Consider the following 26,697-nt stretch of genomic DNA (forward strand, 5'->3'; position numbering starts at 1 on the left):
AATTCCCACTCTGGCTTCACTGCCACTTCCCAAAGGCAAGCAACCATAAACTCCGACCACTACAACAACATTTACTGGCCTCTTTACTTTACATCTTGCCACCTTCCAATAAAATGAAGATTCTAAACAACAGATATGATCATGTCACTGCCCTGCCTTATTTTACTTCATTCTCCAAAAATTCTATTACATCTGGACAGCTTTAGTTTATCTAAACATTTCACAGAATACATCTCCTTTTATAAGTAAAAGCTGTTATAAAAATACATGCAAATACAAGCAAAGTAAGATACTGAGTTAGATTTAATTTGTTTCCCTATTATTGGTTGATGGGACTCATAGGTGAGGACAAAGAGGCATTATGTATCATGAAAAAAAGTCCAATAATTTGGACCTGATACCTTCATAAGACCTTACCAAAACCCGTCTAACCCGTGTATCTACAACAATGTCCCAGTCCTCCTTCTCCCAAATCAGTGTAAGGAGACAGGTAAAGGTGACAGGTAAAGAATTGTGGGAGCCATAGACTTTGTGGGGAGTTCAGTGTCATTCATTATAACAACAACAACAACAACAATAGTACTTCATACTTATATAATACTTGTAATGTGCCAGGCACTCTTCTAAGCACTTTGCATATACTAATGGAATTACTATTCATTACTACTCACAATGCTATTATTAGCAAACCAAGGAGTACAGAGGTTAAGTAGCTTGCCCAAAGTCACACAGTAAATAGTGGAGATAGGGTTTTAACCAAGGTATTCTGACTCCAGGTTTGGCACATGGTGAAAGTCAATTCTATCCCTTTCTCATGGATGAAAGGAAGAGCATAGTTCTTTCCTCTTTTAAACCAAGTGGAGGTGGAAGCTCTAAGAGAATTTCATACAGAGAGAGGTCTGCAAGAACAAGGTACTGGTGTACAGTTCTTAGATCACTGCTTATTGTGTTGATCCAAAAGAGATAGCAGGGTGAAGATAGACACATAGTGTACTCTCCCCTTCACTATGGCAAGGAGGGGTGAATTTTCCTGTGTGTTAGGTAGACACCAGGCTGACTTGCTGGTTCCATTTCCAATATGGCTTCACACAGGGTGAGGGGACTCTATAAGCAAATAGTCCTAGAATTGTGCAAAATATGTTCAAATAAACCAAATGACAAATGATGGAAAAACTTGGATTGGGCATATCCTCCTGCCTTGAAGAACTAGATAACTGGGCAAATATATCAAACAACTACAAATGTTTTTAGACTCTAGACAATTGGCAGCACAAGGGTGTGGTCCCTGAGGGAAGAGAAGCAATCAAGATGAGCCCTATGATTGCTTTGGATTTTGACTAAAGGCATCCTATGGATTGTGGCATAGAGAGGAGGAGCATTTGCCTTCCTGAGTTGACAAGAAAGATATTTGAAGTAGAGGTGGCTGAAGTTTGTGAGGAAGAATACCAGAGATGATGGATTAGTGCAGAAAAAACATTCTCCAAAAGGCTTTTAAAAGTTTCCCTTGAGCCTGTTGCTATATATTAAGCTGCATATACATAAAGTGAAACTTCATGAGGCTGGGCAAAGAATGACAAGTGAGTTATAAGCCAGACACAAAAGGCCACATATTGTATGATTGTATTTATATTAAATATCCATAATAGGCAGGTCCATAAAGACATAAAGCAAATGAATGGTTTCCAGGGGCTAAGAGAGGAGAGAATGGGGAGTGAATGCTTAAGAGGCCTGGGGTTTCCTGTTGGGATGAAGAAAATATTCTGGAGCTAGATAGTGTTGATAACTGTACATTTGTGAGTGTACTAAAAGACACTGAATTCTACAATTTAAAATGGTTGAGGTGTGACCAACATGATGGAGTAGGAAGACCCTGAACTCACCTCCTCCCACAGGCACACCAAAATTACAACTATTTACAGAGCAACTGTCTATGAGAATAACCTGAAGACTAACAGGAAAGATTTTCTACAACTAAAAATATAAAGAATGAACTACAATGAGACAGGTAGGTGGGGTGGAGTCATGGTATAGTAAAGACCCACACCCCTGGGTAGGCAACTCAAAAATGAGAGGATAATCACAATCGCAGAGGGTCTCCCCAGGGAGTGAAGGGTCCAAGCTCCACATCAGACTCCCCAGTCCACCATTCCTGTACTAGGAAAGCAAGTTCCCAGAAAATCTTCTTTGAAAGCCAGTGGAGCTTGTGTATGGGAGAACTAGAGGGCTGTGGGAAACATAAACTCTGTTCTTAAAGGAGGCAAACAAAATCTAACAAGCTCTAAGTCATAGTGCCTGGTTTGGACCCACTTGCTGATCTTGGCGAGCCTCCCAGAGAGTCAGGAGACAACTGGGACTCCCTCTGGGCCATAGATGCTGGCAGTAGCCATTTTAGGGAGCTCCTTCTACCACAAGGACACTGGCACTGGCAAGCACTATATTGGAGTCCTCCCTCTAGCCTATAGCAACAGGAGCTTACCCACCCACCAGCAGGCTGGCACCAGTCTCAGGCCCTCCAGCTGCACAGCCAGCTGCCCCAAGACCCAAGCCCACCCATGAGCAGATTGGCAACCATGACAAGAGGCAGAGCCTAGCAACCAAGTGGGCTGGGGGTCAACCCAATCTACCACTGTGCCCACAGTAGTCTGCTCTACCACAATAGAAGAGCCCATGTAGCCCACATAGGGGGCATCCTTGGAGCATAGAGCTCTGGTGATGAAAAGGGAGTGTGGTACTGGGCCCAACAGGACATCTCCTACATAAGGTCACTTCTCCAAGATGAGGAAATATAACCAACCTGCCTAATACATAGAAAGGAGCACAGAGAATCAGGCAAAATGAGGAGATAGAGGAATATGTTTCAAACGAAGGAACAAGACAAAACCCCAGAAGAGGAACTAAGCAAAGTGGAGATAAGCTATCTACCCAATAAAGAGTTCAAGGTAATGATCATATAGATGCTCACTGAATTCAGGAGAATGGATGAGCATAAATGGATGAGCACAGTGAGAATTTCAAAAAAGAGTTGAAAAATATAAAGAATCAAACAGAGCTGAAGACTACAATAACTGAAATAAAAAATACAGTAGAAGGAACCAACAGAAGATTAGATGATACAGAGGAATGAATCAGAGAATTGGAAGACAGAGTAGTGGAAATGACCCAGGCTGAAGGGAAAAAAGAATTTTTTTAAAATGAGGAGCGTTTAAGAGGCCTCTGGGACAAAATCAAGTGTACTAGCATTCACATCTAAATACATAAAGCAAATATGAACAAACACAAAGGGAGAAATTGACAGTAACACAATAATATTAGGAGACTTTAACACCCCAATTACATCAAAGGACAGATCATTCAGACAGAAAATCAATAAGGAAACACTGGACTTAAGTGACACATTAGACCATATAGACTTGATGGACATATGTAGAACATTCCATCCAAAAGCAACAAAATATGCATTCTTTTCAAATGCACATGGAACATTCTCCAAGACAGATCACAGGCTACACCAAAAAACAAGTCAATATATTTTAAAAGATTTAAATGATATCCAACATCTTTTCTGACCACAACAGCATGAAAATAGAAATAAAGTACAAGAAAAAAAAAACCCGCAAAAACCAGAAACATGTGGAAGCTAAACAATATGCTACTAAACAATCAATGAGTCACTGAATAAATAAAAAAGGAAATAAAAAATACCTGGGGACAAATGAAAATCGAAACACAATGATCCAAACTTAATGGAATACTGCAAAAGTAGTTCTAAGAGGGAAGTTTATAGTGATACAAGCTTACCTCAGGAAACAAGAAAAAACTCAAAGAAACAACCTAACCTTACACGTAAAGCAGCTAGAGAAAGGAAAACAAATAAAACCCAAAGTTATTAGAAAGAAAGAAATAATACAGATCAGAGCAGAAGTAAATGAAATAGAGACTAAAAAAACCCAAGAAAAGATCAATGAAACTAAGAGCTGGTTCTTTGAAAAGACAAATAAAATTGATAAACCTATAGCCAGATTCATCAACAAAAAAGAAAAAGGGCCCAAATAAAATTTAAAAATGAAAGAGAAGTTAAAACCAACACTGTAGAAATACAAAGGATCATAAGAGATTACTTACTATGAACAATTACATGCCAGTAAAATGGACAGCCTAGAAGAAATGGATAAAGTCCTATAACTGTGCAATCTCCCAAGACTGAATCAGGAAGAAATAGAAAATATGAAGAGAACAATTACCAGTAATGAAAATGAATCAGTAAAAAACAAAAAACTCCCAGCAAACTGAAGTCCAGGACCAGATGGCTTAATGGGTCAAGTTTAACAAATATTTAAAGAGTTAAAACCTATCCTTCTCAAACTATTCCAAAAAATTAAAGAGGAAAGAGTACTTCTGAACTCAATCTATGAGTCCAGCATCACCCTTTGTCTGATACCAAAATCAGACAAAGAGACCATAAAAAAAAGAAAACTATAGGCCAATATCACTGACAAACATAGATGGAAAAATCTTCAACAAAATGTTAGCAAACTGAATTCAATAATAGTTAAAAGGATCATACACCATGATCAAGTGAGTTTTATCCCAGGGATACAAGGATGGTTCACTATCTGTAAATAAATCAATGTGATACACTACATTAAAAACTGAAGAATAAAAACATATGATCATATCAATAGATGCAGAAAAAGCTTTTGACAAAATTCAACATCCATTTATGATAAAAAATCTCAACAAAGTGGGCATAGAGGGAACATACTTCAACATAATAAGGACCACATATGGCAAACCTACAGCCAACATCATTTTCAATTGTGAAAAACTGAAAGTATTTCCTCTAAGACCAGGAACAAGACAAGGATGCCCACTCTCAAAACTTTTATTTGATATGTATTTGATATATTCCAAAAATATATATATTTTGTTGGAAGTCCTAGCTACAGCTATTAGACAAGAAAGCAAAAGAAAAGTAATCAACATTGGAAAGGAAGAAATAAAATTGTTACTCTTTTCAGGTGACATGATACTATATATAGAAAATCCTAAACATGCCATAATAGAACTAAGAAATGAAATCAGTAAACTTGCAGGGTACAAAATCAATATACAGAAATCTGTTGCATTTCTATACACTAACAATGAACTATCAGAAAGAAATTAAGGAAAACAATCCTATCTACAACTGTATCAAAAAGAATAAAATATTGATACCTAGGACTATATCTAACCAATGAGGTAAAAGACACGTACTCAGAAAACTATAAGATGTTGATGAAAGAAATTTAAGATGACACAGATGGAAAGATATTCCATGTTCATGTATTGGAAGAATTAATATTGTCGAAATGACCATACTCTCCAAGGCAATCTACAGATTTGATGCAAACCCTATCAAAATTCCAATGGCATTTTTCACAGAATTAGAACAAATAATTCTAAAATTTGTATAGAAACCTAAAAGACCCCAAATAGCCAAAACAATTTTGAGAAAAAGGAACAAAGCTGGAGGTATCATCCTCCCCCTTTCAAACTATACTACAAAGCTACAGTCATCATAAACAGTATGGTACTGGTACAAACAACAGACACAGATATTATGGAAGGGAATACAAAGCCCAAAGATAAACTCAGTCTTATATATGGTCAATTAATCTACAACAAAGAAGGCAAGAATATACAATGGGGAAAAGACAGTCTCTTCAATATATGGTGTTAGAAAACTGGACAGCTATATGCAAAAGAATCAGCTGGATTATTTTCTCACACCATATACAAAAATCAACTCAAAATGTGTTAAGAATTTAAATGTAAGAACTGAAACCATAAAACTCCTGTAAGAAAACATAGACATTGAGCAATTTGATATTGGTCTCAGCAACATTTTTTTGGATATAGTCTCCTCAGACAAGGGAAACAAAAGCAAAAATAAACAAATGGGAATACTTCAAACTAACAAGCTTATACACAGTGAAGGAATTTATGAACAATACCAAAGGCAGCCTACTGAATGGGAGAAGATATTTGCAAACAGTATATCTGATAAGTGGTTAATATCCAAGATATACAAAGAACTCATATAACTCAACATCAAAAAAAACCCCAACTAATAAATGGACAAAGGACCTGAATAGACATTTTTTGAAAGACATACAGATGGCCAACAGACACATGGATAGATGCTCAACATCACTAATCATCAGAGAAATGCAAATCAAAACCACAATGAGGTATCACCTCACACCTGTCAGAATAGCTATGAACAAAAGGACAACAAATAAGTGTTGGAGAGGATGTAGAGAAAGGAGAAACCTCGTGCACTGTTGGTGGGAATGTAAATTGGTACAGCCACTATAGAAAACGTCATGGAGGTTCATCAAAAAAATGTTTGTTGTCTTAAGTCCCTAAGTATGGTTGTTATGCTGCAAGACCAAACACAAACAGTAGAACAATAAAAAGGAACAAACTGATTCAGGCAATAATATGGATGAAGCCAGGCACAAAAGAATATGTACAATATGATTCCATTTATACAACATTCCTGAGAAGGTAAAACCTATCTATAGTAATAGAAATCAGTTTATTTGTTTCCTTGAATAAAGTTTATTGGGGTACTAACCGCAAAGGGGCATGACTTTCTGAGGTAATGGAAATGTTCTATATCTTAAATGTGGTAGTGATTATGTGGGAGTATACACTTTTCAGTACTCACCACTCATTAGAAATGTATTCTTCATATGTGTACAATTTAATGTCTGTAAATTATATCTCTAACAGTTGTTAGAAAAGTGATCAAAACAAAATCAACACAAGGTGAACCTAACACTTCTGCAAAACAAGGAAATCAATTTGGACTGTGTAAGGCTATACAGGAGCCCCTCAATTGTCATAATTTTGTAGCAGTTTTATCCTAGATGGACATTGCCTGCAGATTGAGTGAAAACCACAGTGATATTTTGAATAATTGCATGCAATTGTAGAACAAAGAAATGCAGGACTAGTTATGTAAGCTGGGAAATCACTGAGTCAATTCATGTGGTAGAATTTGTAACAACCCTGATCTTGTTTATTATGAGGTCATTAGGAGACCCTGAAACCTCACTATCACTACCCTTGTTATCATGTTATGGTTCTTGAAACTCACTTAAAAAAAGAAAGCTTGTAAGTTTTAAAGCATTTTTATTATAAAATATAACCTTGAAACATTTAAAATGTATAGGGCAGTGAAATTTTGTGAGGTGAACACTCCTATAACCATAATTCAAATCAATAAATAGAACGTTTTCAGCTACCCCAGAAGCCTCCATTAATGTATGGCTTTTTCCTCCATCTCTTTCTTTTCCTTATAAATTATCTGTGGAAGAACTTGGGCTGTTTCACTTGTAGGGTTTCTCACAGTCTGGATTTTGCTAACTACCTACTTCAGGTTCAACCTGATCCTCTTTCCTCTAATCCTGCAAATTTGCAGCTATATCTAGGAGATTAAAGTATTGACTCCAACAGTTTGCCCTTACCCAGTTGATACCATTTGGTGACTACAGGTCTATGGGGACCAACTTGACTTTTAGGTCTTCTGTTGATATTTTATAGTCGTCTTTGAGTGAGATAATGTGCCTTTAACATTAATTAACCCAACCTACCATATTAACTTGTCTAGTCACTCTGTCTTGAAATTTCAGAGCCTTGTCTGACTCTCACCACTGTGATAGCCAGTAAGCCTCCATCTTTCTTTATTGTGACAGCTGAACTTATTATGCTGGTTTAGGCCCTTCTGAGCTTGCACCTGAACTGTTATGGCACACTCTTCTCTGGTGTTCTTCCCTCCATTCTCTCTCTCTCTCCTTTTGAGAGGTTTAAGTAAGGTGTCCAAGGTTACACAGCTGGTTAGTGTTGAGTCTGGGAACCATCCAGGTTTTAGAATGAAGACTGTCTCAATATAACCCTATGTCCTCTCCCATATTCTCCATTCAATTTCTTCCCTTTGATCACGGTTGAGTCAATAGGTATTTTGGGGACCTCCTCAGATGCCAAAGCTCTGCCCTGTGTGCTCTGAATGATAAGGGCTAGGTATCAGAGGAGGGTACTATGCTGGTGAAAGATATACTCCCTCTGGGTAGGCCAAATACCCCTACATATGAGGCCATTTGGAGAAAGCTAAAGGAAAGGGCGAACTGTCAGGCCAATAGGGTCTTGGAGATAGCAATGGCAAGCGTGGCTCAAAATAGAGAAAGACTTGAGGAGGAAAAGGACCTTGACCTGGGCCTCAGAACATGGGCATGACCTAGAAGTAGGGTGGGAAAGAGGAGACCTGTCTGACTGAAGCCAGGCCCACTATGCTTATCACTAATTACTCTGGCCTGTCTCATGCTGCCTTGTGAATACAAGTCTACTTAGTCCTCCTCTAGAGGTACTTAAGTCTATTGATGGTGTCTTTGGTCTCAAAGTGGGTTCAGTGCAAGCTCTTTATGACACAAAATCAGGAAGTCTGTACTCTACACTCCCCCAAGGGCTTTCTCACTTATTTCCAGGTAATGGAATATGAATTTCTCCACCTTTCTGTATAGAACTCAGGCATTTACATTTAAAATATAGGTGCCCCTTGAGTCCACAAATTCATTCCTAGGTATCCATCCTAAGGAAATAATCAGTGATGTTCACAAAAATTTAACTATGACAAAGTTATAGTAAATATGGATGATCAGGGTCTCTGTACACCACACAACTATTCACCCAGTTGATTTTTCTTAGACATAGAGAAAACTTTGTTTTGCACTAAATGGAGTTGAGTGTGGATGTAGTATCTTAGATGATCAACTTTACCAAAGTTTGCCTAATGATTGTTAACTTTATTGCCATCATTTTTTTTTACCCAAGACTGCTAATTGCCCCCAGTAACAATTTTCCCTATCTTCCTCTAAGTAACAGGATTTTCTTTCCCAATGTTTTAGAAGAACTCTTGATCACTCAACAAGAAATTAACATTCCCTAGCCTCCTTTGTAGCCAAGTACAGTATGTCTTTTGTTCATCTTTGCAATAGAATATGAGCAGATGTGGAACGTGCGACATCTGTATCAATTTTTAAAAGGGAATTGTTTGCCTACTACTTTCTCTTTCCTCCTTCCTTTGTCCTAGAACTCAGACGAAGTATAAGGACAACACTCTAGGAGATAACAGAGCAACAGAATAGAAGGCACCTGACCTCATACAGCAGACAAATTCACCTGTCCAAAAGTCCCTTCCTATATCTGGACTATTTTGTATGAGAGAAATACAATCCCTCTTGTCTGAACCATTGTATTCTTCGGGTCTCTATTACAGTGGCTTATCTTGTATCCTAAATAAACTGTGAAGGGAGCGATAGATTTTCCATATGAAAAGATTTCTCCACATCACTTTTTTCTGAAGCATGGAAAAATGAGGTTAAAATGAATTCATGATATATATTGTGCATATTTCCTAGTTTGTTATTTGCTATGTTTGTTTCTGGTGGTTTTATGGACAGAAATTGCTTGTTTTAATATTGATTATATAAGAATATTCAGAAATAAGGATTGATTATATTTTATCTATTACATTCTATGTTTATATGTATACATATGCGTATAGATATATATTACAATCCCATTGAGCATATTGTTTCTAATCTACTTTTCTATTATTTAAAGTGTAAATCATGAAAGGTATTCTTTATCATTAAATACACTTTTACAGTGTACTTTTACTACTTAACAGAACTCAATTATGTGGATAGGCAATAACTTGTTTAAGCCCAATAATCTATATTTGTATATTTTGTTTCTTCTATTATTTTGCTTTGTTTTACTACAAAGAACAACTTTATGTGCAAATCTTTCCACATATGTATGATTTTTTTCTGTAGAACAGAATGCAAAAAATTAAATGACTATATCAAACAATGTGAAAATTTGTTTTAATAATTCCAGTCAAATAGCTCTCCAGAAAGAATGAACCAAATTACAGATAAACAACAAGGTCCTGCTGTAAAGCACAGGGAGCTAAACTCAATATCCTGTGATAAATGACAATAGAAAAGAATATGAAAAAATGTATATATGTATAACTGAATCACTTTACAGTAGAAATTAACACAACATTGTAAATCAACTGTACTTCAATAAAATAAAATTTTTAAAAAAGAATGTGCCAAATTATATACCCACCAATAATGTGAGAATTTTTTTTTTTAGTTTAACAGTTTACTATGAGAGGAATGATGTAAGTTTGTTCGGCATTTAGGGAATATTTTAATAGAAATAAAATACATATGTAAAATTGCCCAAATCATAAATATGTAGCTCAATAAACTTTTACAAACTAAAACCTTTAATAAACACTCAAAATACAAAACCCAGAACATTAACAACAATGTAGAAATTCCATTCCAGTCATTTAACCAAGACTGCCACCCTGAATTCTAGCATCATAGATAGTTATGATGGTTATGTCTATGTTTAAATACATACAAACTCATATACATTATTTTTTTTCACTCTGGCTTCTTTATCTCAATATTATGTTTGTGAGATCCATTTATATTATGTGTAGTTGTAATTTGTACATTTTTTAACATCTTTATTGGAATATAATTGCTTTACATTGTTGTGTTAGTTGCTGCTGTATTACAGAGTAAAACAGATATACGTATACATATATTCTCATATCCCCTCACGCTTGCGTCTCCCTCCCACCCTCCCTATCCCACCCCTTTAGGTGGTCACAAAGCACAGAGCTGATCTCCCTGTGTTATACGGCTGCTTCCCTTTAGCTACCTATTTTACATTTGGTAGTGTATATATGTCAGTGCCACTCTCTCACTTCATCCCAGCTTACCCTTCCCCCTCCCCGTGTCCTCAAGTCCATTCTCTACGCCTGTGTTTTTATTCCTGTCCTGCCCCTAGGTTCTTCAGAACCATTTCATTTTCTTAGATTCCCTACATATGTGTTAGCATACAGTAATTCTTTTTCTCTTTCTGACTTACTTCAGTCTGTATGACAGGATCTAGGTCCATCCACCTCACTACAAATAACTCAATTTCGTTTCCTATTACTGCTGATAACATTCCATTGTATATATGTGCCACATCTTCTTTATCCATTCATCTGTCGATGGACACTTAGGTTGCTTCCATGTCCTGGGTATTGTAAATAGAGCTGCAATGAACATTTTGGAATTTTTTTTTTCTTTTTTTTTTTTGCGGTACGTGGGCCTCTCACTGTTGTGACCTCTCCCGTTGCGGAGCACAGGCTCCGGACGCGCAGGCTCAGTGGCCATGGCTCACGGGCCCAGCCGCTCCGCGGCATGTGGGATCTTCCCGGACCGGGGCACGAACCCGTGTCCCCTGCATCGGCAGGCAGACTCTCAACCACTGCGCCACCAGGGAAGCCCTGCAATGAACATTTTGGTACATGACTGTTTTTGAATTATGGTTTTCTCAGGGTATATGCCCAGTAGTGGGATTGCTGGGTCATATGGTAGTTTTATTTTTATTTTTTTTTTTAACATCTTTATTTGAGTATAACTGTTTTACAATAGTGTGTTAGTTTCTCCTTTACAACACAGTGAATCAGTTATACATATACATATGTTCCCATAACTCTTCCCTCTTGTGTCACCCTCCCTCCCACCCTCCCTATCCCACCCCTCTAGGTGGTCACAAAGCACAGAGGTGAACTCCCTGTACTATGCTGCAGCTTCCCACTAGGTATCTAATTTACATTTTGTAGTGTGTATATGTCCCTGCCACTCTCTCACATCGTCACAGCTTACCCTTCCCCCTCCCCATATCCTCAAGTCCATGCTCTAGTAGGTCTGTGTTTTATTCCCATACTACCACTAATCTCTTCATGACATTTTTTTTTTTTAGATTCCATATATATGTGTTAGCATACGGTATTTGTTTTTATCCTTCTGACTTACTTCACTCTGTATGACAGATTCCAGGTCTATCCACCTCATTACAAATAACTCAGTTTCATTTCTTTTTATGGCTGAGTAATATTCCATTGTATATATGTGCCACATCTTCCTTATCCATTCATCTGTTGATGGACACTTAGGTTGCTTCCATGTCCTGGCTATCGTAAATAGAGCTGCAATAAACATTTTGGTACATGACTCTTTTTGAATTATGGTTTTCTCAGGGTATATGCCCAGTAGTGGGATTGCTGGGTCATATGGTAGTTCTATTTGTAGTTTTTTAAGGAACCTCCATACTGTTCTCCATAGTGGCTGTGTCATTTTACATTCCCACCAACAGTGCAAGAGTGTTCCCTTTTCTCCACACCCTCTCCAGCATTTATTGTTTCTAGAGTTTGGGATTATGGCCAATCTGACCGGTTTGAGATGATATCTCATTGTAGTTTTGATTTGCATTTCTCTAATGATTAATGATTTTGAGCATCCTTTCATGTGTTTGTTGGCAATCTGTATATCTTCTTTGGAGAAATGTCCATTTAGGTCTTCTGCCCTTTTTTGGATTGGGTTGTTTCTTTCTTTGATATTGAGCTGCATGAGCTGCTTGCTAATTTTGGAGATTAATCCTTTGTCAGTTGCTTCATTTGCAAACTTTTTCTCCCATTCTTAGTGTTGTCTTTTCATCTTGTTTATACTCTCCTTTGCTGTGCAAAAGCTTTTAAGTTTCATTAAGTCAAATTTATATATTTTTCTTTTTATTTCCATTTCTCTAGGAGCTGGGTCAAAAGGATCTTGCTGTGATTTATGTCATACAGTGTTCTGCCTATGTTTTCCTCTAAAAGTTTTATAGTGTCTGGCCTTACATTTAGGTCTTTAACCCATTTTGAGTTTATTTTTGTGTATGGTGTTAGGGAGTGTTCTAATTTCATAATTTTACATGTAGCTGTCCAGATTTCCCAGCACAACTTATTGAAGAGGCTGTCTTTTCTCCACTGTATATTCTCGCCTCCTTTATCAAAAATAAGGTGACTATATGTGCGTGGGTTTATCTCTGGGCTTTCTCTCCTGTTCCATTGATCTATATTTCTACTTTCGTGGCACTACCATAGTGTCTTGATTACTATAGCTTTGTAGTATAGTCTGAAGTCCAGGAGCCTGATTCCTCCAGCTCCGTTTTTCTTTCTCAAGAGTGCTTTTGCTATTCGGGGTCTTTTGTGTTTCCAGACAAATTGTGAAATGTTTTGTCCTAGTTCTGTGAAAAATGCCAGTGGTAGTTTGATAGGGATTGCATTGAATCTGTAGATTGCTTTGGGTAGTATAGTCATTTTAACAGTGTTGATTCTTCCAATCCAAGAACATGGTATATCTCTCCATCTGCTTGTATCATCTTTAATTTCTTTCATCAGTGTCTTATATTTATCTGCACCCAGGTCTTTGTCTCCTTAGGTAGGTTTATTCTTAGGTATTTTATTATTTTTGTTGCAATGGTAAATGGGAGTGTTTCCTTAATTTCTCTATCAGATTTTTCATTGTTAGTGTACAGGAATGCAAGAGATTTCTGTGCCTTAATTTTGTATCCTGCTACTTTACCAAATTCATTGATTAGCTATAGTAGTTTTCTGGTGGCATATTTAGGATTTTCTATGTATAGTAGCATGTCATCTGCAAACAGTGACAGTTTTACTTCTTCTTTTACAATTTGTATTCTGTTTATTTCGTTTGCTTCTCTGATTGCTGTGGCTAAAACTTCCAAAACTATGTTGAATAATAGTGGTGAGAGTGGGCACCCTTGTCTTCTTCCTGATCTTAGTGGAAGTGGTTTCAGTTTTTCACCATTCAGAATGATGTTGGCTGTGGGTTTATCATATATGTCTTTTATTGTGTTGAGGTAGGTTCCCTCTATGCCCACTTTCTGGAGAGTTTTTATCATAAATTGGTGTTGAATTTTGTCAAAAGCTTTTTCTGCATCTATTGAGATTATCTTATGGTTTTTCTACTTCAATTTGTTAAAATGGTTTATCACATTGATTGATTTGTGTATATTGAAGAATCCTTGCATTCCTGGGATAAACCCCACTTGACCATGGTGTATTATCCTTTTAATATGCTGCTGGATTCTGTTTGCTAGCATTTTCTTCAGGATTTTTGCATCTATGTTCATCAGTGATATTGGCCTGTAGTTTTCTTTTTTTGTGTGAAATCTTTGTCTGGTTTTGGTATCAGGGTGATGGTGGCCTTGTAGAATGTGTTTGGGAGTGTTACCCCCTCTGCTATATTTTGGAAGAGTTTGAGAAGGATAGGTGTTAGCTCTTCTCTAAATGTTTGATAGAATTTGCCTATGAATCCATCTGGTCCTGGACTTTTGTTTGTTGGAAGAGTTTCAATCACAGTTTCAATTTCAGTGCTTGTGATTGGTCTGTTCATATTTTCTATTTCTTCCTGGTTCAGTCTTGGCAGCTTGTGCGTTTCTAAGAATTTGTCCATTTCTTCCAGGTTGTCCATTTTATTAGCATAGAGTTGCATGTAGTAATCTCTCATAATCTTTTCTATTTCTGCAGTGTCAGTTGTTATGTCTACTTTTTCATTTCTAATTCTATTGATTTGAGTCTTCTCCCTTTTTTTCTTGATGAGTCTGGCTAATGGTTTATCAATTTTCTTTATATTCTCAAAGAACCAGCTTTTAGTTTTATTGATCTTTGCTATCATTTCCTTCATTTCTTATTTCTGATCTGATCTTTCTGATTTCCTTCTTTCTGCTAACTTTGGGGGTTTTTTGTTCTTCTTTCTCTAATTGCTTAGGTGTAAGGTTAGGCTGTTTACTTGAGATTTTTCTTGTTTTTTGAGGTAGGATTGTATTGCTATAAACTTCCCTCTTAGAACTGCTTTTGCTGCATCCCATATGTTGTGGGTCGTCGTGTTTTCATTGCCATCTGTCTCTAGGTATTTTTTTATTTCCTCTTTGATTTCTTCAGTGATGCTTTAGTTATTTAGTAGTGTATTGTTTACCCTCCATGCGTTTGTACTTTTTACATTTTTTCCTGTAATTGATATCTAGTCTCATAGTGTTGTCATTGGAAAAGTTACTTGATATGATTTCAATCTTCTTAAATAGCCAAGGCTTGATGTGTGACCCAAGATATGATCTATCCTGGAGAATGTTCCATGAGCACTTGAGAAGAAAGTGTATTCTTTTATTTTGGATGGAATGTCCTATAAATATCAATTAAGTCCATCTTGTTTAATTTATCATTTAAAGTTTGTGTTTCCTTATTTATTTTCATTTTGGTTGATCTGTCCATTGGTGAAAGTGGGGTGTTAAAGTCCCCTACTATTATTACTGTGTTACTGTCAGTTTCCCCTTTTATGGCTGTTAGCATTTTCCTTATGTTTTGAGGTGCTCCTATGTTGGGTGCATAAATATTTACAATTGTTATATACTCTTCTTGGATTGGTCACTTGATCATTATGTAGTGTCCTTCCTTATCTCTTGTAATAGTCTTTATTTTAAAGTCTATTTTGTCTGATATGAGAATTGCTACTCCAGCTTTCTTTTGATTTCCATTTCCATGGAATATTTTTTCCATCCCCTCACTTTCAGTCTGTATGTGTCCCTAAGTCTGAAGTGGGTCTCTTGTTGACAGCATATATATGGGTCTTGTTTTTGTATCCATTCAGCCAGTCTATGTCTTTCGTTTGGAGCATTTAATCCATTTACATTTAAGGTAATTATCGATATGTATGTTCCTATTATCATTTTCTTAATTGTTCTGGGTTTGTTATTGCAGGTCTTTTCCTTCTCTTGTTTTTCCTGCCTAGTGAAGTTCCTTTAGCATTTGTTGTAAAGCTGGTTTGGTGGTGCTGAATTCTCTAAGCTTTTGCTTGTCTCTAAAAGTTTAATTTCTCCGTCAAATCTGAAGGAGATCCTTGCTGGGTAGAGTAATCTTTGTTGTAGGATTTTCCCCTTCATCACTTTAAATATGTCCTGCCACTCCCTTCTGGATTGCAGAGTTTCTGCTGAAAGATCAGCTATTAACCTTATGGGGATTCCCTAGTATGTTATTTGTTGTTTTTCTTTTTCTGCTTTTAATATTTTTCTTTATATATAATTTTTGATAGTTTGATTAATATGTGTCTTGGTGTGTTTCTCCTTGGATTTATCTTGTATGGGACTCTTTGCAATTCCTGGAATTGATTATTTCCCTTCCCATATTAGGGAAATTTTCAACTATAATCTCTTCAAATATTTTCTCAGACCCTTTCTTTTTCCCTTCTTCTTCTGGGACCCCTATAATTCGAATGTTGGTGCATTTAATGTTGTCCCAGAGGTCTCTGAGATTATCCTCAATTCTTTTCATTCTTTTTTCTTTATTCTGCTCTGTGGTTGTTATTTCCACTATTTTATATTTCACGTCACTTAACCATTCTTATGCCTCAGTAATTCTGCTATTGATTCCTTCTAGAGAATTTTTAATTTCATTTATTGTGTTGTTCATCATTGTTTATTTGCTCTTTAGTTATTCTAGGTCCTTCTTAAACCTTTCTTGTATTTTCTCCATTCTATTTCCAAGATTTTGGATCATCTTTACTATCATTACTCTGAATTCGTTTTCAGGTAGACTGCCTATTTCCTCTTCATTTGTTTGGTCTGGTGGGTTTTTTACCTTGTTCCTTCATCTGCTGTGTGTTTCTCTGTCTTCTCATGTTGCTTAACTTACTCTGTTTGGGGTCTCCTTTTCACAGGCTGCATGTTCATAGTTCCCTTTGCTTTTGGTGTCTACCCCCAGTGGCTAAGGTTGGTTCAGTGGGTTGTGTAGGCTTCCTGGTGGAGGGGACTGGTGCCTGTGTTCTGGTGGATGAGGCTGGATCTCGACTTTCTGGTGGGCAGGACCAAGTTCGGTGGTGTGTTTTGGTGTGTCTGTGAACTTAGTATGATTTCAGCCAGCCTCTATGCTAATGTGTGGGATTGTGTTCCTGTCTTGCTAGTTGTTTGGCATGGGGTGTCAACACTGGAGCTTGCTGGTTGTTGAGTGGAGCTGGGTCTTAGTTTTGAGATGGAGATCTCTGGGAGAGTTCTCACTGATTGATATTATGTGTGGTCAGGAGGTCTCTGGTGGAGCAATGTCCTGAACTCGGATCTCCCACCTCAGATGCTCAGGCCTGACACCTGGCTGGAGCACCAAATCCCTGTCAGCCACACAGCCAGGTATGTGGAGAGTTTCTTAAATTTGGGGAAGTCTGAGTTCTTCTGCCAGCCTTCAGTAGTTGTTCTGTAGGTGTTGTTACACATGTAGATGTATTTTTGATGTATTTTTGGGGAGGAAGGTGATCTCCACGTCTTACTCCTCTGCCATCTTGAAGGTCCTCTAATTTGTACATTTTTATTGCTGATTAATATACTGTGTTAATACACAATTAACCTGTACATTTTCCTGATGAAGAACATTTGGGTACTTGGTAATAGTGGGCAGTTTAAAAAGTGATATTATGAACATAGGTGTAAATGTTGTTTGGTAAACCAATGCACACATTTTTATTATGGGTGAATCTAGAGTGAGAGTGCTGGGCCATAGAGTATACATATGTTTACCTTTATATATTCTGCCAAATAGTTTTCCAAAGTGATAGTACCAGTTCTAATTGTACTTGTAAAACACTTGATATTTTCTGTCTTTATTATTTTAGACATCCTGGGTGGTGTTTAGTGGTATCACATTTTGGTTTCAATTTGCATTTCTTTGCACACTAATGAAGTTGAGCATATTTTCACAAATTTACTAGACATTTGGATATTCAGTTTTTTGAGTTGCTGTTTTAAAATGTCTGCCCATTTTTCTATTGGATTGTCTTTTTCTTATTCATTTTTGAGGGTTCTTTATACATTATAGATACAAATCATTTCTCAGATATATGTGTTCTAAAAATCTTCTCCTAGTTTGTGGCTTGCTTCCTTATTCTTTTGATGTCTTTTGATGAATAGAAGTTTCTGATATTAATAAAGTACAATTTATAATCTTTTTCAACCTTTGTAATTAGTCCTTTTTGTGCCCTCTTTAAGAACACTGACTACTCCAAAGTCATGAAAATGATTTCCTGTGCATTTTGTATTAGAATGACATTTTTACCTTTCCCATTTGGATCTGCAATCCTCTGGGAATTTATTTTTGTGTGTTACTTAGGTGGAGTTAACAAATATTCTTCACACATGGATATTCATTTGATCTGCTATGACTTTTAAAAAAAAATACTTTCTCCACTGCACTGTCATCTTTGCCATAAATCAAGTGACAGTATGTGTAGGTATGTTTCACAGGTCCATACGTGTGTGTCTGTGTGTCTACACATATATGTTAATATCTGAGAAAATGTCATACTATTTACTCACTATAGCATTGTATTAAGTTTGGTATCTAGTATGGAAATCTTGGAGCTCTCTTCTTCAAAGTTGTCTTGGCTATATTTGGCTTTCTTTGCATTTTCATATACATAGTTGGAATCTGCTTGCCAACAGAAAAATAACCTGCTGGAATTTTTATATGGATTGCATTGAATTTATATATCAATTTGGGAATAACTGACAACTTGAAAATGTTGAGTCTTTCAATCTATATTTCTATACTTATTTAGGTCTTCTTTAATGTTTCTCAGAATTATTTTATAATTTTCAGTGTAGAGGTCTTATATGTAATAGATTTATTCCTAGATAATTTGATTTTTAATTTCCTTTACTGGGGTATAATTTACATACAATAAGATACATATATTTTAACTATACAGTTCAGTGATTTCAACAAATGTATTTTCCAGTGGAGTCACTACTCTGTCAAGATAGAGAACATTTCCCTCAGCTAGGAAAGTTCTGTTTTACCCCTTTTACAGTCAGAAAAATCACAACCTTCAAGCCAGGTAAACATTGATTTGATTAAATTTATATCAATATAATTTAGTTTTGCCTCTAACTTTATATAAATGGAATCACACAGAATGTACTCTTTTGTGTCTGGTATCTTTACCTAAGTATAATATTTTTTGAGATGCATCTCTGTTATTGCTTGTACCAGTAGTTTGCCTCTTTCTATTGCTTAGTAGTATTTTAATTCATGAAAACATCAAATTTGTTTCTCTATTCATTTCTTGATGGACATTTGGATTGTATCCACTTAGGGTCTATCATAAATGAAATTGCTGTGAACATTCCTGTGCAAATCTTTTTGAGGAAACGTTTTAAATTCTGTTTGGGAAAATTCCTAAGAGTGGAATTTCTGGGACATATGGTAAGTATAAGTTTAACTTTTCAAGAAACTGTTGAAGTCTTTCAAGGTGGTTGAACTTCTTACCAGCAATGAATGAGAGTTCCAGTTGTTCTATATCCTCAAAAATACTTAGGACTGGGGACTTCTCTGGTGGTCCAGTGGTTAAGACTTCGCCTTCCAGTGCAGGGAATGTGAACCAAGATCCCACATGCCTTGTGGCATGTGGCCAAAAAAGCCAAAACATAAAACAGAAGCAATTTTGTAACAAATTCAATAAAGACTTTAAGAAGAAAAGTGGTGATGTAAAAACATGAATAAGAGACTACTATTTAAAAAAAATACTTAGGATTTTCTGACTTTTAAATATTTTTAGCTACTCTGATGAGTGTGCAGTGATATTTCATTCTGGGTTTTGTTTTGTCTTGTTTTTTACATTTTCCTGATGATTAATGAGATTGAGGATCTTTCCATGAGCTCACTGGTAATTTGCATATGTACTTTTGTTCATTTTTGTTCATTTTATCATTTTTGGTTTTTAGTTTTCTTTTTAATGTTTTTCATATATTATTCCTTTTGATCATTTTTAATTGCATTGTTTGCCTTCTTATTTTGAAATTTAAGAGTTCTTTACATATCTTCTGGATACAAACCTTTTGTTGGTTACACATAAGTATTTTCTCCCAGCTTCCCACTTCATTTTCTTAACCATATATTTCAAAGAGCAGACATTTTTTTGATAAGCCCAATGTCTGTACATGTCACTACTACACTACCTTTACTACTACATCATAAGTCTGGAACTCAGATAATGCAATTTTCCAGATTTGTGGTTTTCTTTCTAAAATTATTTTGTCTATTCTAGGCACTTTGTATTTCCATATAAATTTGGGGTTAAGTTTATCAGTTTACATGAAGTTGCCTGCTGCAAGTTTTATTTTGACTGCACTGAATTTATAGATCAATTTGGAGAGACTTAATATCTTAACAGTACTGAATTTCTTGACCCAGGATCATGGTTTACCTTCACATTTATTCTGATCTTTAGCTTCTTTCAGCAGTCTTTTGTAATTTTCAATGTATAAGTTTTCTACACGTTTTCTTAAATTTATCCCTATGTATTTCACGTTTTTGGAACGTATCATACATTTCATGCACACACACAAAATTTCAATTTCCAATGGTTCATTGCTAGCATACAAGAACACAACTTAGTTTTTGTATATCTATCCATAACTACAACCCTGCTAAATTAAAGTCTTACTTCTACAGTAGGTTTATTGTAGAACCCTTAGGAGTCTATCAATACATGATCATATGATTTGCAAATAGGCATACTTATTGCCTTTTGAATCAGAAATTTGTGAAGGAGTTTCTGTTGTTGTTTTAGTTCTGAAAAACAAACAAGGCTCTGCTGCACTACACACTTATTGGCTCACCTCATGGAAGGGCCTCATGTATCTAGAGGCCGCTCGCAAGAGGAGCCATCAGCTGCCTTGTCCTTTTCCAAATTCTAAAAACGTAGCTGCCTGTAGAGTCTATATTTATATAATGACTTTGCAGAAGAGACAGGTGGTTAGTCTTTTTTCCAACTTTAACGCTGTTTTTCAAATAAAAACGATTTACTTCCTTTTTTAAAAGTATATTGACTTTTTTGTCTAAAATAACAGGAACAAAACAGAGATATAAAAAATTTTTAAAAATCCTCTCTCCTGGGCTCTTCTCCGGACATATTTCTTCTATGCATTTTAGTGGAGGGAAAAGGGAGAGATTGGTAGCAGAAAGCACAGGAGGTGGAAGGAAGTGTGTCCTGGGAGCAGAGGAGGGCAAAAGCAAGTCCCCAGAAGAGCACTGGTAATGGCCAACGGCCCCCCGTCCCGCAGGAAGATACTGCCCTTCCGTGGCCCTTAGAGAAAGGCCCAGAAACACACAAAGAAAGAAGAGCGTCGGGGCCCAAGCCGGTGCTTGGCAAGCGATACGGGGGGCAGGGGGAGGTAAGCACCACCGGCTCTGCGCGACCCCGCGGGCCAGAAGGGGGCGGCGCGAAGGCGTGGCGTCCCGCTGTGACGTAGGGCGCGCGTGCCCTGCTCTAGTGTTAGACCTGGCCATTGCTCGCTCTCTTCTCGGTTCCTGCTCCCGGTGGCCCTGAGGGAGTGCGGGCCGAGGTCGGCCCCCAAGAGTACGAGGCGCGGGGGCAGCAGGTAAGGAACCCGGAGGGGGGGTCCCCATTGGTGGCGTGAGCGAGCGGACACGGCCTGTGGACCCCTCCCCGGGGGTCCGGTTGCCCCGGGGCGGATACCGCAGCCCCCATGCCCCCTGCGGCCTGGCGTTTGGCCACAGAAAACGGTAGGCCTTTTCTGGGGGCGGGCAGGGCGGCCCAGAGGCGGATGCCTGCTTCTCGCAATACAGCGAGCTTTTCCGACACCCGCGCCCCGCCCCGCTTCTTCTCGGGGTAGAAAATGGTGGTCGGCGCGGGGGCGGCTGAGGATGGGAGCGGGGGACGCTGGGTGGGGGTGGCTGGGGGTGGGAGATGCGGGGCCGAGAAGGGGCCGAGCGTCCGGATGCAGCAGCCCCCCTTCCCCCACCCTTACTCTCTGCAGGTCTGCGAGTCAAAGTGTCGCGGCGGCGAACTTGCAGCAAGAATTGGAAGGAGCAGGAGACCGCGAGGGTAGGCCCAGGTCGGTGCGGGGGACAATGGGCAGGTGGGGGGAACGTGTGGATAGCCCTAAGACCCCCCAAATACTCCCCCCTACCCCGTCCTCCATTTTGGTGCCTGCAGAGACGTGGGCATGGATCGGCAGGGAAAATGGTGGGTTTGGGGCGAGGGAGCGGGGAGAGCTCGGACTGGGTGCCTCCTAGAGGGCGTAGGGAGCCTCTCAGGTGGGAAAAGGAAAATTTGAAAAGCCTTTGAATTCCGGGGCTGGAAGTCTTGAGAGGTGCTTAGTAGGGCCTCTGTCCTCGGTGCTGATCAGTCCACCCAGAAAATAGCCCCTTCTCTCTTTTGTCTCCTAGGAGCAATGGCGTCCAAAGAGGAACAAGCAGTAAAACATCTCTACATGGAAAATGCCAACCAGGATAATGAAAACAAGGATGAAAAGGGGCAGGATGCTAATAAAGGAGAGCCTTTCGCCCTCCCTTTGGAAGCTGGTGAATATTGTGTACCTAGAGGAAATCGTAGGAGGTACCGTGTTAGGCAGCCCATCCTGCAGTATAGATGGGACATGACTCAGAGGCTTGAAGAGCCACAGGCAAGGATGAGAGAAGAGAATATGGAAAGGATTGGGGAAGAGGTGAGGCAGCTGATGGAAAAACTGAGGGAAAAGCAGTTGAGTCATAGTTCGTGGGCAGTTAGCACTGACCCCCCTCACCATGACCATCATGATGAGTTTTGCCTTATGCCTTGAATCCTGATGTTTTCCCTGAAGTTAGTAGGGAGACACACCTGCTTCCTAAACTTACATGTTTGTGATGTACCTTTGTTGTAAACCTTTTGGTGTTGTTTCTTGTGGGTCTCCTATTACCAGCTTCTAATTGAATGTTGTGTTTCTGACCCAATCTGTAAGTTTCTGTCAGCAGGAGAGTTTTACCTATTGTATGGAGAGATGTTCTTTATATATTGTGATGTTAATAAAGCAGTTTTAAAAAGCATTCTCTGTTTTTTCCCTTAAAATCGTATATATTTTATATATGAATAGACAGTCTAAGGATATGTAAAGTAAAAGTATTTCTTTATGGTAGAACTATGAGTAATTTTTATTTTCTTATCTCTATTTTCTCGCTCTTTTTCTTTTTACCTGCATTGGACAACTCCCAAATGATGCTGATTGGGGTACTAGATCTTCCCAATGTTTTCAGTATCACATCCACAGATAATTTCTTGTGTTATTCCCAGAGACAGAAAGCCATGTTCATTGTCTATCAGATTTATCCATTTAGAACTCTCAGAGGGCATCCTCATTTTCAAGATTTGAGGTCCTGGCAACCCACACATTATATCCTCCATGTACTTTTTATTTCCTTTGGCCGTGCCGCCTGGCTTGTGGGATCTTAGTTCCCAGACCAGGGATTGAACCCGGGCCACAGCAGTGAGAGCTCCGAGTCCTCACCACTGGACTGCCAGGGCACTCCCTCTATTTTCTCATTTTTCAAAACAACACATACTACTTAATGAAAGAGCTTGACAACCTGATAAAACCAACGTGAGCACTTATTAAGCACTTGTCATAGAATCTTGGTTTTAGATTACCTTGGTCTCTTACTTAGAAGTATAAACCTAATAATGATGAGACATACCTCTTTAAAAATCATTATGTTTATCAGCAAGATGAAGATAATAATCACCTCCCAGGGCTTTTGTGTGCACTTGATGAGGCAATAAGTTTGTAAGCTTTCTTTAAGTTCTTATTCCCAGTGGCATATGCATGACCCAACCCTTTAGATATTACTTTCAGCTGTTTGAGGAAGTTCCCAAAGCCAGGTCTTCCCTATACTCACAAGTCCAGTAGGCTAAGGGGTAGGTAAGTAAATTCCTCTGTTGCCGTGCCCCATTCTCACCATCTCCACAGGTTGTTGATGTTCAGGAATCCTTAAGGTGAGGAAGTCCCACTATGTCTCTGGAATTCCCAATGAATTGAATCTTCACTCTGTTCTATGAACTGGATAAATTGCCTCTCCCCATTTAGCTTCATGGAAAGACTTTGCCTGTCTGGGTCTTTCTTAGGTGTAGTTCTTTCCCAAGAAAGCTCCATAATTCATGAGACTATACAAGATGTGTGAGGGAACAGCTCACTTAAAATTTGAGACAGTGCCTCCTCACACCACCCCCGTGAAACCTATGAATGTGAAAGTTTATCCTATATTGAGTTGGTTGCCAGGAGATCATGTCAGTGAATTCAGTGGATACCCAAATGTGGACATCTTTATGAGAAGACTGATTGGAGGACTCTTGGGTTTAAGTGTTCCAGTAGAACTTGGGAAAAAAGTTGCCTTGCAGTGTGCTAAGTAGGTGAAATACATATTATGCATATTATTTCTTTTGTGGAAATAAACTTAGAATTCTAGAACAGAAGTTGGCTAACCACAGGCCATGAGCCAAATCTGGCCTACTGCTTATATTTTTGGCCAATGAGCTAAGAATAGATTTTATGTTTTTTAATGGTTGAAAAAAATCAAGAATATTTTGTGACATGTAGAAATCATATGAAATTCAAATTTTGGTGCCCATAAAGTTTAATTGTAATACAGACATGTTTATTAATTTATATATTACCTATGGCTGGTTTTGGCCTACAGTGGCAGAATTGAGTAGTTGTAAAAGAATTGGTATGGCCTGCCTGTAAAGCCTACATATTTATTATCTGGCCCTAACAGAAAAAGTTTGGTAACCCTGCTCTAGAATATAACATCACAATAGCACTTATGAAACCAAAGGGAAAAGTGGCTAGGCAGGTGAAAATGACATGTAACACAGCAAACCACAGACATCATGAATCAGATGCCTAATCATTTTCAAAGCCCTCCTTCCTCCAGGTGCTTGCGACACAAGGTATTACATTCATGTGAGACAGAAGTTTATAGAGAGAAAGGCTAAAGTTGAAAAGACAGGAAAATTGATGAACTGAGAAGCTTATGCCCTACCAAACTTCTCACTCTTTTTCTTATTTTATTTTTTAGCCATGCCATGTGGGATCTTAGTTCCTGACTGTGGATCAAACCTGTGCCCTCTGCAGTGGAAGTGCAGAGTTTCAACCACTGGACTGCCAGAGAAGTCTCCCAGACTTACCGCTCTTGATTGCCAATATTTGCACCAGCTTCTATGGAAAACAGAAGCATTCTGGTTTTCTTGGCCTAAGGATATTCAGCATTTCCTTCATGAAAAGAAATTGGAAGCTCATATGTGAGTGAATCCATGGTATACCTTGATAGGTTAGACATGCATATGCCCAGAAAAATGTACATCTCTTCGTATATAGGTAGATTCAAGGTGCCCTGTCAACCTCAGAGAATGATGAGTTTAGGATTCTAGTCTCTGGACAGAATGCTTTCTGCTAACCAGCTTCCCTTGGCTCTTAACAGAGTGTTTGGATCTGAAAGAGCATCTAAGGGAGTAGTATGTGAGTGGTCAGGCTCCATGTAAAATGCTTGGGCAACAAACAACCAGCAGAAAGTGAGCAAAAGACAATAAAGGAGCAGGGCATGAAGTTCCTTTGAGGAAAACAGCTATATCTAAGGTCTGGCTGCATTTGCCTGTTGACAACATTTCTATGTGTTGAGCCTCCTTTTCTCCCTCTCAGTGGCCATTCTCCACCAAAGGGATAGACAAATTCTTCCCATAAATGCCTAAAAAATCTAGCAAAAAGAAGGCAGTGAGATTAGAGAGTGTGCCCTTTGTTATCAAAGAAAAACGGTGTTCAAGAAAGTTTTGAGATGTAGATATGGATTGGGTCATTGGAGTTTTAGCACATCATACATATCTAGTAGATATCTGATGAATGAAAAACTGAGTAAGTATAGATTTAGTGATATTCAGCAAATGATAAACAAGGATACATGTTTGAATCCTTATGTATTTCTAACAAAATTGAAATAATAATGCAGATAATATAACAGTTGAATACAAATAATTACTGAATTTTTTTCTTTAAAAATCCAAATCTATTGAAGGAAATTCAGAAAATAAACTTAAGGGCCACCTTGTGACCAAAGAAAGCAATGCAGTTTGAATTTTCTAGCCAGAGGAAGAGTGCACAGACACTGGACTCTTCCAGGGAGTCGAGATACATAGGAAATGCACTTTGGTTAGAAGTGAAATAAAGCCTTCAAAATTAACCATCACGCGAGACATCAAGCCACATTTATGCTTCAAATGAAAATAGAATAACAGGGACTGGATTTACTTCCCTAACTAATACAAGAAAAATCAGGACAAAATATATAAAAGAACAATTTTCAGTTGCTGAACATCAGACAGTGGAGGGAAAAGTTCTCTCAGAGAGGGGAAACAACATGAGCCTTCGGATTGCCCCCAAGTGTGTATTGTAGGATTTATAACGTGTGGGAGTAAAATGTATGTCAATAGTAGCACAAAGGCCAGGAGATAGGGAATGGAAGTACACAATTTTAAAGTTCTTATTCTATACCTTAATATCACTTGAAGGTAGGTTCTGAAATGTTAAAAATGTATATTACCAACATATGAGATAAAATGGAATCTTAAGAATACTCAGTCAAAAAATGTTGGAGGGAAAATAGAACAAAGAACAGATGGGACAAACGTAAACAAGTAGCAAGATACTTGATTAAAACCCAAACATGTCAATACCAATAATCACATTAATGTAAATGGTCTAAAGACCTAATTATAAAGCAAAGATTGTCAGATTGTATAGAAAAGCAAGACACAAATATATACTGCCTATAAGAACCTTAATTTAAATTTAAAGATACACACTGATTACAAGTAAAAGAATAGAAAAAGGTGAACAATCTTAACACCAGTCAGAACAAAGGTTGAG

The 26,697-nt window shown here is 37.9% G+C and overlaps 1 protein-coding gene across 2 annotated transcripts; it reads left to right on the top strand.

Moving 5' to 3' along the window:
• The first annotated feature begins 21,286 nt into the window (after positions 1-21,286).
• LOC131747928 (protein BEX1-like) lies at positions 21,287-22,831 on the top strand. Of its 2 annotated transcripts, none has more exons than XM_059050002.2 (3): positions 21,287-21,384; positions 21,784-21,851; positions 22,196-22,831. In XM_059050002.2, the coding sequence occupies exon 3, from the start codon at positions 22,201-22,203 to the stop codon at positions 22,585-22,587; it is 387 nt and encodes a 128-aa protein (XP_058905985.1). In that variant the 5' UTR covers positions 21,287-21,384; positions 21,784-21,851; positions 22,196-22,200; the 3' UTR covers positions 22,588-22,831. The 2 variants fall into 2 exon arrangements, with proteins under 2 accessions (XP_058905985.1, XP_058905984.1); XM_059050001.2 differs by having other exon boundaries at positions 21,359-21,384; positions 21,784-21,861.
• The last annotated feature ends 3,866 nt before the right edge of the window (positions 22,832-26,697 follow it).

Source organism: Kogia breviceps, chromosome X (assembly GCF_026419965.1).
Source record: "Kogia breviceps isolate mKogBre1 chromosome X, mKogBre1 haplotype 1, whole genome shotgun sequence".
NCBI lineage: Eukaryota > Metazoa > Chordata > Mammalia > Artiodactyla > Physeteridae > Kogia > Kogia breviceps.

What these genes read in the sequence shown, in the direction of transcription:
- LOC131747928 (XM_059050002.2), top strand. Translation starts at nt 22,201, where the DNA reads ATGGCGTCCAAAGAGGAACAAGCAGTAAAACATCTCTACATGGAAAAT.